The 16,301-nt window shown below is 40.8% G+C and overlaps 1 protein-coding gene across 10 annotated transcripts in view; it reads right to left on the bottom strand.

The window, feature by feature from the left end:
* Window positions 1-1,488: 1,488 nt before the first annotated feature.
* The window catches only part of WNK2 (WNK lysine deficient protein kinase 2), a 168,188-nt gene continuing 153,375 nt past the window's right edge, over window positions 1,489-16,301 (bottom strand). For 5 of the 10 annotated variants that reach the window (XM_048488207.1, XM_048488205.1, XM_048488203.1 and 2 more), the window contains 2 exons: window positions 15,566-15,677; window positions 1,489-1,722 (listed from right to left, as the gene is read on the bottom strand). In XM_048488207.1, the coding sequence (XP_048344164.1) occupies window positions 1,694-1,722; window positions 15,566-15,677 (141 nt within the window). In that variant the 3' untranslated portion in view covers window positions 1,489-1,693. Of the gene's footprint in view, window positions 1,723-11,413; window positions 15,678-16,301 lie in introns of those variants that run through there. The other 5 variants (XM_048488199.1, XM_048488198.1, XM_048488197.1 and 2 more) reach the window with 2 other exon arrangements.

The raw sequence follows: 16,301 nt of genomic DNA, 5'->3' as shown, positions 1-16,301 counted from the left end.
AGGAATAATTCCAACTGCTAAATCTTTCCTATAATGTTAAAGAAAATTTACATGATGGTGATGCGTTGGTTTAGTTTCCTTGTCTCAGTCCTCTGTGACCACCATTATGACCACCCCCTGTGCTGGCAGAGGGCTTTTTCTGGACATCTAAAAAGAGCCAGAATATCCCATTGTAATGTCATAATGACCTACTGCCTTAACGTATTAGCTTCTTTCTTTCTTTCTTTCTTTCTTTCTTTCTTTCTTTCTTTCTTTCTTTCTTTCTTTCTTTCTTTCTTTCTTTCTTTCTTTCTTTCTTTCTTTCTTTCTTTCTTTCTTTCTTTCTTTCTTTCTTTCTTTCTTTCTTTCTGAAGTCTCTAACACTTTCTGTTATGGAGATATATCTTTTTTCCTGTATATCTCTGCAATAAGGAATACGGATTTCTTTTTAAAAAATCTGAGAATTCAGAGGAATGGCTGGACTGTAGCAATAAATCATGATACTGTTATTATGCAATATCAATTGCAAATTTTAACATACCCTAGTAGTGCAGTAGGGAATAAATCTCAGTTCTGCAGGGCTTGCAAGGTGGAGCTGTTCTACCGCGCCCATAGTTGAGGGCAGCAATGAGGTTGTGTCCATCTGACTGCCCCCCCCCATCCTTCAGATCTTTTCTTCTTCTGATTAGTGAGAGTGGGGTTATATGTTAGTGATGGGGCTGAGGAACTGTCTTGAAACTACTATACCCTTGATTGGTTTGAGCACCTTAGGGTTTTAAATGTGTAAATTTATTATATATTGTAATTTTATAGTATTTGTAATTTGATTATCAGTTGGAAACCTCTCTGAGCCTGCTATGGTGGGGGAGTGTGGGGTAAAAACCAAATAAATAAATTATAAAAGAGAAATGATGGCTAATGAAAGTATACAAGCCAGTAAAAGTTAGTTTACACTCATTGGCTTACATGGAGGTTGGCATTTATGTGGATGCAAGGATTTCTGCCCATGGATGTGTGTTTTTATCTCCATTTTTTTGTAGCAGCCCAACAGTTCCCCTGAAATGCTGTTCCTTTGGGGGGCAGGGAACCTCACCACCACCACAGTATTTGGGGAGACAGTTTGGGCTGCTGCAAGAGGAGGGTAGGAAAATTACACTGTGGGTGGAAATCCGAGTACCTGCACAAGCACTGACTGAAGCCACCTTGTCCAGATAATTATATGAATCAACTATCTTGAATATAAAATAATAATCAAAAGAATAATTATTTGTTCAAAAAAAGGTCTGTCTGAATCAGTTAAGGGAAAAGAAAAAAGCAACTTGCTCAGTTTTTACCCCATTTTAGTGCTATTTTGAGTCAAGGGAAGTATTGTTTGTGAAACTGGATAATTTTCCGACTAATGTAGATTGTACTTAATCAGGCCATAGAATAATGACTTGAAGTTCTTAACATGAGTTAAATCTTAATTCCTAAGAAAAAGTGGAATCATTTAGGAAGAAAGCCTTTCCCTCAAAATAATTATAGTTTATTTTTTTGCATAATATTTCAGTTTCCATCTATAAATAAAAAAGCTTAGAAAGAAGTTACAAAATTGAGTTGAGTGGATCAGAATAGCCCAGGATTCCTCGTTTGTGACCTCATTTCACAGCTTCTTTCTCTTCCTCAGCTGAAGTACAATCTTGGGGTTGATCCTACATCCAAACTTGGCCACATGTCATTTGGTGTTGCTCTCTTCCTCAGAATCTTTAAAAAAAAATCAAAATCACAACCATGTATGATTACAGATCAGAACAAATTAAACACAGTGATTTCTTATTGCAGTGCCCGATTCCATGAGTATATTATTTCCTTAAAACATAGATAACCAAACTCCACATAACAAATCCATTTTTGCCATGCCTTTTAAAAAGCAAACCAGAGGTGCCCTGCAAGGCCATTCAGTTCGGGAATGACACTCATAATGCAAACATGACTTTATTTTCTATCCGTCTTAGATAAAATGGATGATTGCAATCTCCCCACCCCCCAAAGAAAACACTGATGGCTGATAAATGGGCAGAGAGCATCTGCAGGTGATATAGATGTGTGCACATATGACAGGGTGGAGAAAAGCAGTCCGAGTGAGTTTAAAAGAGGGATATAATTTAAAAGAGGGATATAATGCATAATTGCTCCAAGGACTGAGAAGATCCATGCTATATATTCACAAGGAAGCTCCACAATACTTGAATAGCTCAACAGTTTTTCCTGAAAGCCATAGGTTTAACAATGCAGGTTTGCACCTGGACAAATTGGTGTTTTGGTGGTATAATGTTAATACATGGGCAAAAATAAATTATAGAAATAGTAAGATAATAGAAATCTTGTTTCTTCAGAAAGAAAATATTGAACAGTGATTCTCGAGCAGAGTTATACCTTTCTGACTTCAACAGACCTGGGAAATTTAAATCTGCTTAGACCAGACAATTAACTGCCAAGCAAGACCCATATTATCAGAATGAGGCATGTGCAGTGACGTAGCATCGGGGCAGGGCGACGCCCCAGGCATGCCCCACGGCAGCGGCATGGCAGGGGCGGGCCCATGTTCTGGGGCGGGCCCATGCCCCAGTTCTCCCTCGCTCTGCCCCTGGGCATGTGACATGTGAAGCTGCCTTCCTTATACTGAATCAGATTATCTTCAGACCACTAGGATCAGTGTTATCTATTTTAACTGTTCTCCAGGGTCCCTGGCAGAGGTCATTCACATCACCTTCTACCTGATTGGAAGATGCCAAGGATTGAACTTTGGAACTTCTGAATGCCAAGCAAATGCTTTACCACTGACTCACAGTCCCAATTAGTCTTTTCCCGTGGAAAACAATCCCATGAATACCCCTTCATATGTGACGAAGGGAGATTTGACTCCCAAAAACATATATCCTGAAAATCTTGTTTGGTTTTCAAGGACCTGAATCTTGCTCACATACTCCCTTAGCACACTACTTGCACTAATCAAATATCATACAAATATCACAGAATTGTCTCTGCATGAGGAATCTAATCAATGACACCGTATCATGGTTTGGAGGACCTTCTGAAATATCGTCTGGCAAACCTTAAACAAGCCTTCAGCCTAATAATGGTTATTTAACAGGTTTTAATGTACTCTAAGGGCATACCGTGGTAATTTTTTACATGGCTGCACAGGAACAGAACTGAAAAGTAAAAAATGGGAGGAATCCACCTCATAGGACATTAGATGCAGGTGTCAAAATACTCTCAACATGCACACATTGTCAAAGCATAGATTAGCACAGAAGCAAACTATATGGTTTCCACTGCCAAACCATGCTATACAATTTATAGGTGTAATTATGAATTTCTAACTGTCTAAAGAAAAGTTAATTGATCATTTTCAGTTGGTATCACTATGGCATGCATTTTGGCAATCAGACCTGCAAGCATGTGCTTTGTGTCTGTGAACATGCATATGCTATGGGCTAAACATTTCAGCATATTGTGACAGGACCTTTCCTTCTACACTGCAAGATCTTCAGAGTGATGGTCTGGAGAGAAACTAAAAACACTGTAATCAAACAAAGTTCTACTAATGAAGGTATTCATATTTCCATCATGTTTTTCATTAAATAGCACATGATGCACATACGCCTGTGCGTGCGATATTATTTCCTAGCAGTTGATTCATTTTCCTTAAGCATGTTTGTTCTATCCCACTGCTCAACCAGTACCAAGGTGGCCGCTGGTAGTAAGCAAAATAAATCAGGCAATCAAAAAAGTGTTTTCCTCAAGTATAGCAAACATTATGACTTATAAGCCAACTGGGTTTGCTTGTTTGCTTATATAATAAAGTTGGTGCAGACGGTGACCTCACCATCAGCTATAGCACATATGTATTATGAGGCAAGGAAGGGTGTGTGTTGCACATGATACACTTATGTACCTTTGACATCCACTTATGCAATCCTCCATAATGTTTAAATTCAACGTGAGACCTGACTAACTATCAATGAAGTAAGGCATAATAATCATTCTTGCAGAGGCTTATTTTGCAATAATTTTTTTGTCCCCCATGAGAGTCACTTGCAGTGTGAAAACAATATAATAAAGAGAAATGAAAAATAAGCATTCACAACAGTTTGTGAGATAGGCAACACAGGAGCTACAGGTCATTTATAAATTCAGAATGCTTTTTATTTTCAGTCATAACTGTACTGTTGAGTTGTGTTTGTGTGAAAAATATCTCCATCACATTATTTTCTCCCCCGCCCCCCAGCAGCTATTCAAATGCTTCAATATCATGTGTAAACTCAAACTATTGTATGATGACAACCAATCAGGGGTCACACAGTGAATGTAATGATGCTACAATATCTTGTTGGCAACAGATTTAATTTGGTGATGTCAAAAATCAAATCAAGACAATACTTCCAACTGTACTTTCTAAGGGTAAGGATAACAGAGCACATGTGATTGATGATATGATGTACATGCCACTAGGGGTGAGCATTTGAATATGCCAGACCCCCCAAAATACCCTGGCTACGACGATGAAGCCATAAAGTCAACATTTGAAAAAAAAAACACCCCAAGGGGCTTTTTCAGCTTTCCCACAGTCCTTGCAAAAGCACAGGGGTGGGAGAATCTTATTTTTTTAAAATAAAAAATAAAGTCCATTTGCAAGGCTGGTGATTGGGCTTTAATATTTAAACTTACCAAGGCTAGTGCTCTGCTGGGCTTCCTGGTGGGTTCTGTTGGGCTGGCAAAGTTGCCTCCCTTTTTTGTTGGACTGGTCTGAGAGAAGCTATCTTCTGTTGCCCTTTTCCTGCTCTTTGGCAGGTTTCCAGAGTAACAGGATGGAGGGAGAGCAGCATCTTGAAGGGACAAATTATTTAGCTCACTGTGCTTAGCCAAAGAGCACAAAAAGGAGGCCTTCAGTCCAGCAGACTCCACTCCAGACAGAGTTTTGAGAGAATTCAGTGCAAAGCTGCAGCTCCCGCCTCGGAGTTTCTGATGCTTTTGACTGCTGCATCCCTTGGATTCTTGCTGCCTGCCTGCTGCCTGTGCCACCCAGAGTCCACTAGGGGAACTAAAGAGTTCAGATATTCCCATATAAGGAAGAAAAGATGCACTTCTCCCAGATTTGTTGGAGAGCCTGAAGCTGTAGGTAGTTTACCTCAGACAAGTTTGTTATGAACTATATGTTGATATTCCAGGTATGAGAATATTGCATTTGACTGCTGAAAGGGGGGGTTGTATTTATATTGATTGGCTAATAGTTTGTATTTTGGTTTTCTGCTATAAATGTTGCAATGGATGTCATATGAATTGTCCCGGATTTGTTAGGGTGCCTGCAGCTGTAAGTAGTTTACCTCAGAAGGACTCCAAGTTTGTTATGAACAATATATTGATATTCCAGTACTGTACTGGAACTCTTGAAGAGAAGAACAGATGGCTCAGCAGAGGCAAAGAAAACTGCAAGCCCATCCATCTTTAAGGGACCCAGCTAGACAAAAGCCAGAAAGGGACTGAGACTCTGCTAGTTTGAGCACAGCAGGCCTGAACAACAGCAGCGTAGCTAGGGAAAATGGAGCCCAGGGCAAAATCTGAGCTTTATGCCACCCCCGTATGGGCAGCCACCCTCCCCCACTACAGCGAAAGAATGATTTTTTGCACCAGGTCATCGCAAAGCCACCATCACATTATAGAACATGTCTCAACTCACAAATCTGAATACAACAATGGGCCATGGCACACAGTGGAGTGCAATGCAGAATCTGCCATATTTCTCCTGGTGAACTGATCTCTGTACCTGGAAATCATTTTTAATTCCAGGAGATCTCCAGCCACCACCTGGAGGTTAGAACAATATATGATTTGCACTCCTTAGCTAACTATTATGTATCTGAAATTCATTCCACTATTATGCACTTACTTTGAGAGACACGGTATTATAAAATTATATGCCAAAAGCTATATTAAAAACAAAATAGCCACCAGCAACTAAAATAGCAAGGGGGAAGACTGGAAGGTTTAAAGATAGATCTTTTTCAAGTGGAATCAAGTATGCAACACTTTCAGAAGGGCATACATGATCTCTTCTCAACTGTCCCTGCTGGCTGCATCCAAGCCCTTTCACCAGTTTTCTCACACACACACACCCCCCCCCCCCCAAGAGGCAAAACTGAAAGTAGGAGCCAATGAGAAGAAGGCTTATTTGCATGCAGGCTCTGAGGGTGCTGGGGGGACAGTTTGGAGAGAATATCCTTTTGGAGGGGCAGAAAGGGATGAGGGCAAATTACAAAATAGTAATTTGCAGATGCCCTGAGGATGATGGGAAACTGTGTAAAATGAAATTGGGGCTCACCATAACTTGAAAGGTTCACTGATTGTGGAGACATAAATACCAAGCTGAGTGAGGTTTTTTTTATATAGAGAGAGAAACAGCAAGAGCAGGCAAGGAGGAGGAGGACAATGATAGAGGGAGGCGTATTTGGGTGCACCCCTCCCCGTGACTCCGACAGGGAGCGCCCAGGGCATTTGTCCCCGGATGTCCCCATGGAACCTTCGCCACTGCTGAACAATTACATGTTAATTATTGTTTTCTGTATTTGAGTTACTGTTTTGTATGTTATTTATTATGGAAGAAAGAAAGCTCAAAGAAAGAACAAAAATGGTTTACTGTAATTTTTGTGTTTAGCGTCACAAGTGGGATCACACTGTTAAAAAGTGGGATCACACTGTCAATTGAGAATAATATCCCTCTTGGAATTTTTGGAAAGTTAAAAGATTTAGGTTTTTTTCTCTTTTTTGGTATTTTTAGATCTTGGGTGTGTGTTTTGGTAGCTCTGCTGACTTTTTTTCTAAGCTGTTTTTCTTGGGTGCTTTTTTGCGGGGGAGCCTTCCTTCACTTCTTCTAAGTTTTTCTTGGAGTCCGTTGTCTTATGGTATGGGATGGGGGGTGGGAGGGGAAGACAGGCCAAATATCTTTGCAAGGCTTGAGGGTCTGGTTGTCTTATTCTCTTTGGTTGCGCGGGTCTTGTTTTTTGTTTGTTAAGGGTGGTTTTGTGCAGTTTCTTTGGTTGCTTCTCTGTTTCTGTGCTTGCTTCTCTGTTAAGATGGGGAGTTGTGGTGGGTCAATCCCTTGTTGCCTGTTTTTTCCTCACTTGTTTAAGGGGTTTGGGAGGTTCTGTTTATTGTAGCTTGGTTGTGTTGGTAGAGCAGTGGCGTAGCACCAATGGGATAGGATGGGGGCACGATGCCCCAGGCATGCACCAGAGCAAGGGTGTGAAGTGAGTGCGTGCCCCGGGTGCAGCTTCTCCTTGCTCTGCCCCTGTGGTAGCGTTATATTGTTGTACTCCTGGCAAATTCATTTGACCCATGTTGATATAGCAGTTGAGATTTAAATAGAGGCTAGTTTTCATGAGAGTGTGCTAGAAATTGATTAAAGAACTCAAATTTTAACTTGGGTGTAAGGCTTTAGTTTCTTCCTAATTAGGTTTGTTGCAGGTGTTGAATCAAGGACATTATTTGCCAAATAGTTAATTAGCATACACTAAACCTTTTCAGTGTAGAAGAGGAAGAGTTTTGATTTATACCCTGTTTTATCAATTATAAAGAGTCTCAAAGCAGTTTACAAACTGCCTTCCTTCCTTTGAAGACAACAGGCACCTTGTGAGGTAGGGGGAACTGAGAGTTCTGAGAGAACTGTAACTAGTCCAAGGTCACCCAGCAGGCTTCATGTGGAGAAGAGGGAAACAAATCCAGTTCACCAGTTTACAGTCTGCCACTCATAAAGAGGGGTGAGGAATTAAACCTGGTTCGCCAGATTAGAATCCACCTGTTCTTAACCACCATACCATACTGGCTCTTAGAAAACTAGTTCATCAGTTCAGACTGTAGCTTGGTTTTGCAGTGGAAGGCTTATTTATTATTTATAATAGACATAGCCCACCTCATACCTGCATCTCTACATGGCGAACATAGGTTAAAATTCATTTTTCCAAAAATGAGCTTGCAGTATAGGAGCCAAGACAGATTTTAGTGCAGTTACTTTTAACTTTTTAAAAAAGTTTTGACATTCCATAACCAGGATAGTTACAGGTTAGCGTTAGACAAGTTCGTTGAAGAAATGTTAGGTTGGGTGAATTTTTACAAAACAAAATATTAGTTTTCTTGGAGGAGGGTTCTTAAAAAGCTTTCAGTGCCTGTCTGGTCGAAGTGCAGGCACTTGACTTCTCTGTGTCAGAGTTTGGCCTGGGGGAACAATGAGCAACAGGAAGGGAACACACTGGGGCTCTATGAAAAAGGCAAAGGAGAAGTCTAAAGGGGTGGAGGGGAGGGAAAGGGCTGCAGCTTTCCACCCACCTGTGCGGAGACCTGCACCTTAGTCACCTTCCAGCACCCTGACCTTTGACTGGAATGGTGCAATGAAGAAGCTCCTCAAGGTGCACTTAGCTGCAGCTGCTGGAGCAGTACTACTTGCAAAAGTGACTGCAAATGCTGGCACTGGGAAGGGGTCTGCTGCTCAGGTTGCCCCTCCTTCAGCTGTGGACCTGCTTGAGCTATATTTTGGGGTGAGCTCGGGTGATGAAATTGTTGGGGCTCTGGAGCTCACTTCAGGGACCAAAAGGATGATGGAGCAAGAGGAGGTGCTGTGGACACCATCTTTTCTTTGGTTCCTCCAGCGCCCAGCAAGTCTTCTGAGGGGAGACAGGAGAGGCCAGATGTGGCACAAGATATGGAGGGATGGAGACCAGCATTAGGCAGAGTGAGGGCCAATGGGTCAGCTGTCTCATGCTTCTGCTCCATTCCAAGATTCTTAATTAGGAAAACACCCTGGACAACTCTTCTACTGCCATTGACAGACAGATAATAAACTGGGTAGGCAGGGACATCACCATGGGCTTCATGGTGACTGATGATAGGGCAAGCATCAAGGCAGCAGCAGCAGCATTGGGCCTAAACTGCATTTACTGTGTGGTCCACCTTCTCCACTTCATGATTAAGGATGTACAGTGGAACCTCGATTTTCATTGCCTTCAGTTTTCATCAATTTCAGTTTTCATCTATTTTTTCAGTGAAAAATTTGTCTCAGTTTTCAGCGATTTGCCTCGGTTTTCATCGATTTGCAGTAAGGTGCAGGGGTTTGTGGAGAAAAATCACCCGGACAAAGCTGTTGCAGGCCGTGTCTGCAACTTGTTTAATGACAATGTCTTGCCCCATTTCAGATAAATCTTAGAGGCATCAGAAACAGACCTCTTTGGACAGCTTTCTGGTGCGACATTGTTCCACTGGCTTTGAAGCTGGTCCTCGTGTTATTGTTTGTTACTGTTTTCAGCATTAAACACTATGTTTATTCATCAAAAATGTGTTTTTGGTATGTTTTTTTGAGTGCCTAGAACGGATTAATTGGGTCTACATTGATTCCTATGGAAAAGTTTGCCTCGGTTTTCATCGGTTTCGGTTTTCATCAATTCTTTTCGGATGGATTACCAACGAAAACTGAGGTTCCACTGTATAGGGTCTGAGTTCTTCACAGAATACCAGGCTGGTCCCTGTGACTCAGACCTTCAGATCTCTCCTCCAAAAATGCTGGCATCTTCTGAATCATTTCTCATGCAGTGTGAAGGACACCCATCTGCTATGTGAGAAGCAAATGTGATAGGCATGCTGGAGTATTGCCTGTTCAGTGCCATCAGCATCCACTGGAGCTCCACCTGTGCCATGCTTGAGTGTTTGGTGAAACAGAAGGAAGCCCTCACAACTTTCTTCCATGAGATAGTGGTGGTGTAGAAAGAGAGCCACCTCAATCTGGACAAGCTGCTGACTATCTCTCATAAGCGCTTTGAGGGCTATACACAATTGCTGTTATCTGACACAGCAATTCTGGTTTTGGCTATTCCCATGATCCAAATGGCTCGTGAGAATTTGCCTACCTTTCTGCAAAAGGAACATGCTTCCACCAGTGTGTGCGGGTGCGGAGGCTGGAAGACAGTGTGGTGCCTTTCCTTGAGCCTCTCACTCAACAGAAAGTCTACATGTTGACAACCAGGCATGACCTGCACATCAAGAGCAGGATCACTGAGCAGACTGGTGAGCTTGTGTTCAGGAGTGACAAGCTCTCTCTGTATGTTGAGTGTATGTAAGTCCAAAGGCGCATGTTGCTGGGTGAAGAGGATGTGGGGGATGGAAGCATCTTCTGCTGTTTGTCCCTCACCTCTCCCTGCTAGGCTCTCAGGGCAATAGCTGAGATGACCCTGAAGATGGAGCTTACCAGGTGGGCTCTTGGCCCCTCTGGGAGAATGAGACAGCAGTCACAATGGTGTGACACCTTGTGGAGCCCAGCGAGTTGCAGTCTATGAATCTGATTTGGCCTGACCTCTCTGTTGTGGCCCAGAGGCTTTTCTCTTGCCCTCTAACAAATGTGCAGAGTGAGCATATCTTTTCCTATCTGGGTGACATTCCCACATTGCTCATGTCTGCTCTCTTGGAATGCTGATGAGTTAGTCTTGCTCAAAGTCAATATGGCTGTATTCACCTAACTAATTCTAGAATTTGTGGTTGACTAAAGTTAAGCATGTGCTTTGGCCTGCATCCTCTCAGAGTCTGTCTTGGGCAGCCCCCCCCCCCCCCCAAATAACAAGTTAGAAGAAGCAGCCAGGGAGTTTTCCAGTATGGTTGGCAATCCCCTCCCCAATCCCTGAGCCATTCCAAATCCACCTGCATCCAAAAGCCTCTACCAAACTCTAGTAGCTGACTCACTCAGCCCTTCACCAGTCATACCAAACCAAAATTGTATGCGGAGAACAATGCAGCTGCACCAAAACCATTCTTCATCTTGTCACAGATGAAAGGGACACAACAGAATAGAAACCCGTGTGTCAAACAAAAATCAGCAGAACCCACAAAACTGCCACAAATAATGAAGCTAGTGAAGATGTGTTTCTGCTTAACATTCTTCTTTTCAAGGGTGGGAAATCAGGAAAGGTGAGCAAGTGATGAAAGGCAGCTGCAGCACCAAATGTTCAACTTATGAGGCTGTGATGGTGTGCGAGACTGCAGAGACAGGAGGCTCAGGGTCACACAGAACCCACTCCCTCTCACATTCAGAGGCCTTCCCTCCTTAGTGACTCTCTCAGAAGAAAATTACCATGGAATAGTACAGAAGCTTGTTTCAATCCATGCAAATCTTCTGTTCTTCTTATTCTAGGCAATTCAATATTCAGATGCACTGTTAGACCTTAATACTGGGCTCTAGGCTGGGGAAAGGTGCTAGTTCAATTCTTTACGCAAAATAATAGTGTGAAGCATTTTGAAAGAGTGACTGATTGTTTGTAGAGTGTACACTGGCTAGGTGAATACATAGCTGCAAAATTTATGCAGTGTATGGATAATGCTGGCTACATAGACAAGAATTCTTTTTTAAAAAGCCAGATAATTTTTAAAAAACTTCCTTTATTTATTACAAAGGTGATGGGTTCTGTTTTTAACACTTATTCTCATGTGGTTTTTTTCCCTGTTGCACTGACTAAGATCTCTTAGGTACCTCTGGTTACAGCTTGTTGCTTGATTTGTAACATGACTGTGTGAATAAAACAAATATTTTAAATATCATAAAAATATTGAACAGTACTTTTATGTATTTAATTATATCTAACAGCAAACTACACATTCTCATCCTGTTCATAAAGCAATAAAGTAAGTTTAGTCCTGATTATAAAATAGATGCTGCACACATTTCAACAACCCACACCCTTTACTTTTATTTAATTTCTACCTTACCCTACCCCAGCCAAAAGCCAAGCTCAGGGCAGAAACATCCATAATTAATATAATGCAATAAACAAATTTAAAATGACTTAAGTTAATGAATAAACAATTAAAAATATAAATAAACAAAAATTTAACACTTCATCATTTTCCATTCTGTTTCCTAACAGGGATATAATTCAAAATTCTAGCTACTGTAAATGTAGCTCATCCCACCCATGCACCCCCATCCAATTTACTCACTAAAAGGAGAGGGAAGATGGGAAGGGAAGAATAAAAGGGAGGAGAGAACCAAATATGGAAGGGAAAGACAAGGAGAGGAATAAGGGAAAAGAAGATACAGGAAGAGAAGAAAGGGAGATGGCAAGGGGGAGGGAAGGGAAAAAAGAGGGAAAGGGGATGGGAGGGGGGAGACCAGGAGGATGGCAGAGGGCCAACTCCTTCAACCATAGGCCTGGCAGAACATCTCTGCCTTGTAGGTCCATTAGAATCATACTACTTCTCGCAAGGCCCTAGTCTCAAGTGACAGAGAGTTTCACCAGGCCAGGGTTGAAAAAGCCCTGGCACTGGTTGAGCCAGTCAGATATCTTTTGGGCAGGGGACTTCCAAAAGATTACTTCTGGAGGCACCTCCCCCTCTTTCCATTTTTTTACAGAAAAAAGGTGAACACTCTGTGGCTTCAAAAGTTCCAAAAATATTATATCTCTAGGAACTTTGGGATAACTTTAAAAAGTTTCAAATTGTAGATAAATTTTAAAATGGATACAGTCTATAAGTAATCCCCCTGCCAATTATATAGATACTGGTTAAAATGGCGGATAGAAACCACATACTAAATCCTGTCCCAGTGGAGTATAACAAGGCTTTTACTACATTTATATAGGCAGAGACTTTCCTATATTTAAACAAGAAAGAGATTCCCTCTTCCCTGTTAGGGTTATGAACCTCTCTAAGATATCCTAGAATTACACGGCTCTCCAGATGACAAAGACCAATTGCCCTGGAAAAAAATGGCTGCTTTTGGAGATGCTCATGGTATTATATTGCAATAAGCTTTTTTTTCCTCCCCAAGTTTTGCCTCTCCAGGCTTTCCCATCCCCCCCCCCCCAATTCTTTTTTCCAACATAGAACTGACAGTCCTAGTGGAACATCCTGCCACTGGAAAACTGCCCATATCTAAGCGTCTCTCTTTTGTACATGCTGCAAAATGTTTCTGTTTGCATTTCATTTGCTGTAGCATTTAAAACACTGTTTAAAATATTGGTAGTAATCAACCACTGTTGATTGCTCACACAATCTTTATCACTAATCCTGTGAGAACCTGTAATTACAGAAATACTCTTCAGGTCCCTCAGTAATTTTAACTACAGCTAGTATTGGATATAGTGCCTTTTAAAAAAGTAAATATTGTCAACAGGGCATGTATGATACCACATGATTATATGTTTATGATTTTTCCTTGGACCAAATTGTCAAACTTCATTTCCCTCTCCTGCAGAGGCAGCTTCCAGTATACATAGACAACAAAGATTCTGAGCTTGCTTGATTCCTCTTTAATTCAAAGGTCTGCTCTTGCTAATTTCCCAACCTAAAAGGGACAGCCCCTCACCATTTTGGGTAACATTTTGGGATGGAAACAAAGTACTGTATCAATTTGGGTAACCAGACATACATGTAATATCTGAGAATCTTAGCAGCACACTTGGGTTTATTTTTTTTTTGCAATTTTTTCAAGCACAAAAATGTTTATTTTTCTTCTCTTTAATATATACAGTGTCTTGAGGGGAAAGGGATAAGTGCCACTGACTGTCAGTATACAAAGGGATGAACCATACAATGGGCAATAGCAAACAACTTATAGGTTCAGTGCAAGCCAAGGTGGGAGAAGTGAGATCAGATTTTCCATATTTTGCTCATAAAGCATACATACATGAAATCTAAAATAAAGTCTCAAACAAAAGAAAAATGCATGTTACAGAGAACAGAAATCTCTTACTACATTTTGCCCAGACAGAGGGCTCTGCATCATGTTTTACAAAATTCAATTCTGATGGAATATTGAATTGATGGAATATAAGCAAAATATTTCAGACAGTACCAACAAAATATTTCAGACAGTCCTTAATGCTCAAAGTACAACAGAACCATACAGTTTACAGATCAACAGCTCTGCCTGTTTGGAAAACAGATCAAAATTATCACTGGCAGAGAGAGAGAGAGAGAGAGAGAGAGAGAGAGAGAGAGAGAGAGAGAGAGAGAGAGAGAGCAGCAACAGCATACCTTCATTTGTCTGTTGTCATGGTTTTGTCAATTGTACCATTATGTTTGTCACTTTTTTTGCCCAAATTAATTGAGACTTACCAGGCTGCAAATCAATCTTAGTAGTTACCTTTCACGTTTAGAATTGCAGGTGATGATATAATTTCTATATGTAGTAAGGAAGGCATTCCCTCCCCCAAGTCAGACATGAAAGATGGAAAACATTCTACCTACAGTTAAAACTGTGGATCAAGTGTGACTAAACATCAAACAACTCATTGCTCAACTTAAAAGAGAACTTCACATTTAGTTCTGTTTCAGAAAACTATAAGCACTTCAGTGACAAGAATTGTTCTGGACTAAGACCACTGATGGGATAAAGGCAGAGTATGTGCAAGGAAAGTTCCGTATTGTACACATTTCTTATTAGAACTTTGGGATTGGCTCTCCTATAATCAATATTTTGATTAGGTTTATTTCACATATGAAACATGCATGGATCCGTAATGCAACTTAATTACATCTATTCTGAATAGAAGAAATCTTACTGCTAAACAAAAGGAGAGGAAACATTTCCCTGCCATTTTGCTGTTTTACAGGAAAATGCAAGTTTATATATACAATAGTTTTTCCTGAAAGACTGCATAACAAATTGCACTGCCCAAAGCTATTCCCTACATACATAATATTCAACTTACTTTCAGGCTCCTGTAATTAGTCCTTTAAAAAAATCAAGTTACTCATTTCATTACTTTTCATTCAAATAAAAGAAGACTTTGATCAGTAACTTCTCCTGTAAACATTGCAACGACCAGTTAGAATAAAAGCACTTACAGGAGAAAATAGAACAAAATTTCTCAAGAGTGTCAAATGTAAACTTCCAATTATATACACAAATATTTGTATACTGCAAATTAAAAATTTAACTTCACACAAGCAAATTGTAAATATACACTTGTCTGTCTTTTTTTAAAAACATCTTTCCAGATAAAACTGAAAAGCTTGAATTCAAGGCACTATACTCTGGATTAATACAGTCCTCTAACCATCAATTCAAGTAAGTGTACTGTAAAGGTTGCATTTTCAAACACTGGAACACAAAACAAAGTGTCTTCAGCAATGGCCGAGAAGCAAGTATTGCCACAACAACAAACTTAGCAGTGTGAAATCATTTCACAGTGATTGCCTGACGCAGCACATGGCTGTGTGCACTAGTAGGCCTGAACTGAGAGTCAGCAGGTAAACAGAGACTCCTTTGGGCTCAAATACTCAACACTCACAATCTGGAAATAACCCCTAGGCATCCAGAAGCAACAAAGCTAGGTTATTCTTAAGTGTGGGCCTGGCGGGGTGACAACAGGTTGCGGCACTGGTCCTGGAAACAATGGCAAGCCAGTTTTTTCAAGAACTGGACAGCATGCCATGCTCTGGCCTCCCACAATTCCAGGCTGTGCTGTCAGGCCAGACCACTGCACTCCAAAAATTGGTGTAGGGAAAAGTCCTCCATATTGACAAAGAGGCATCACAAAAGATTTTACTGTGCCAGAAAGGGTAGTACCTGGCATAGGCACTGGTAGGGATGGTGAAACTCCAGGAGTTAATGCTGCTGGAACTGGGCAAGACACTGGAACAATGCACTTGTCCCCCATTCCTGTTCTGACTGAATTAACCTACAAAAACAAACAAAAAGCACAGCTATTAAGCTTGCACCCTTTTAATAGCGCAATATTATTGCTTTATAGCAAGGCCCATTTTCAAATCAATGTTATCATACTCTAGTTCATTCTGAGGGTATGTGCTAGTCTTGCTCCCTCCAGTGGCTGAGACTGTGAACCAGGTGGTACCATTAAAAACTGTTGTTTGCATATGATTTACTATTCTAATTCAAATCCCTCAAGATTAATTTGTATAGTAAGGTCTAAATTCCATGGCCACTATATATTCCCAAATAAGTTCAGTTAAACTTAATGCCACTGCATAGCTATATTATTCTATACATAGGCAGTTAGTAGTAATATACTAACTGCATTCTTTCAGAACAAAACAAGGAAGTTTTGTCTCCTATTCGATCCCCTTTGACATCAAGTAGGAAATTTTGATTGCCCATGCATATTGTAAGCAGTTTTCAGCCAAAGCCAGGCAGCCCATAATATGTTGGTCTGTAGACATGGAAACTTACACAATTTGTGCAACCCATTGTCCTTTAGCAATCTCCCCAGAGAAATGTTGTAGACACTTGAACACATACACACAAAAGGGGTTACACCAAGCATTGAGCTTCATTGCTCACTGAA

Source organism: Sphaerodactylus townsendi, linkage group LG03 (genome assembly GCF_021028975.2).
Source record: "Sphaerodactylus townsendi isolate TG3544 linkage group LG03, MPM_Stown_v2.3, whole genome shotgun sequence".
Lineage (NCBI taxonomy): Eukaryota > Metazoa > Chordata > Lepidosauria > Squamata > Sphaerodactylidae > Sphaerodactylus > Sphaerodactylus townsendi.
The sequence above is the reverse complement of the archived record's forward strand: the minus strand, read 5'-3'. Positions and strand labels throughout refer to the sequence as shown.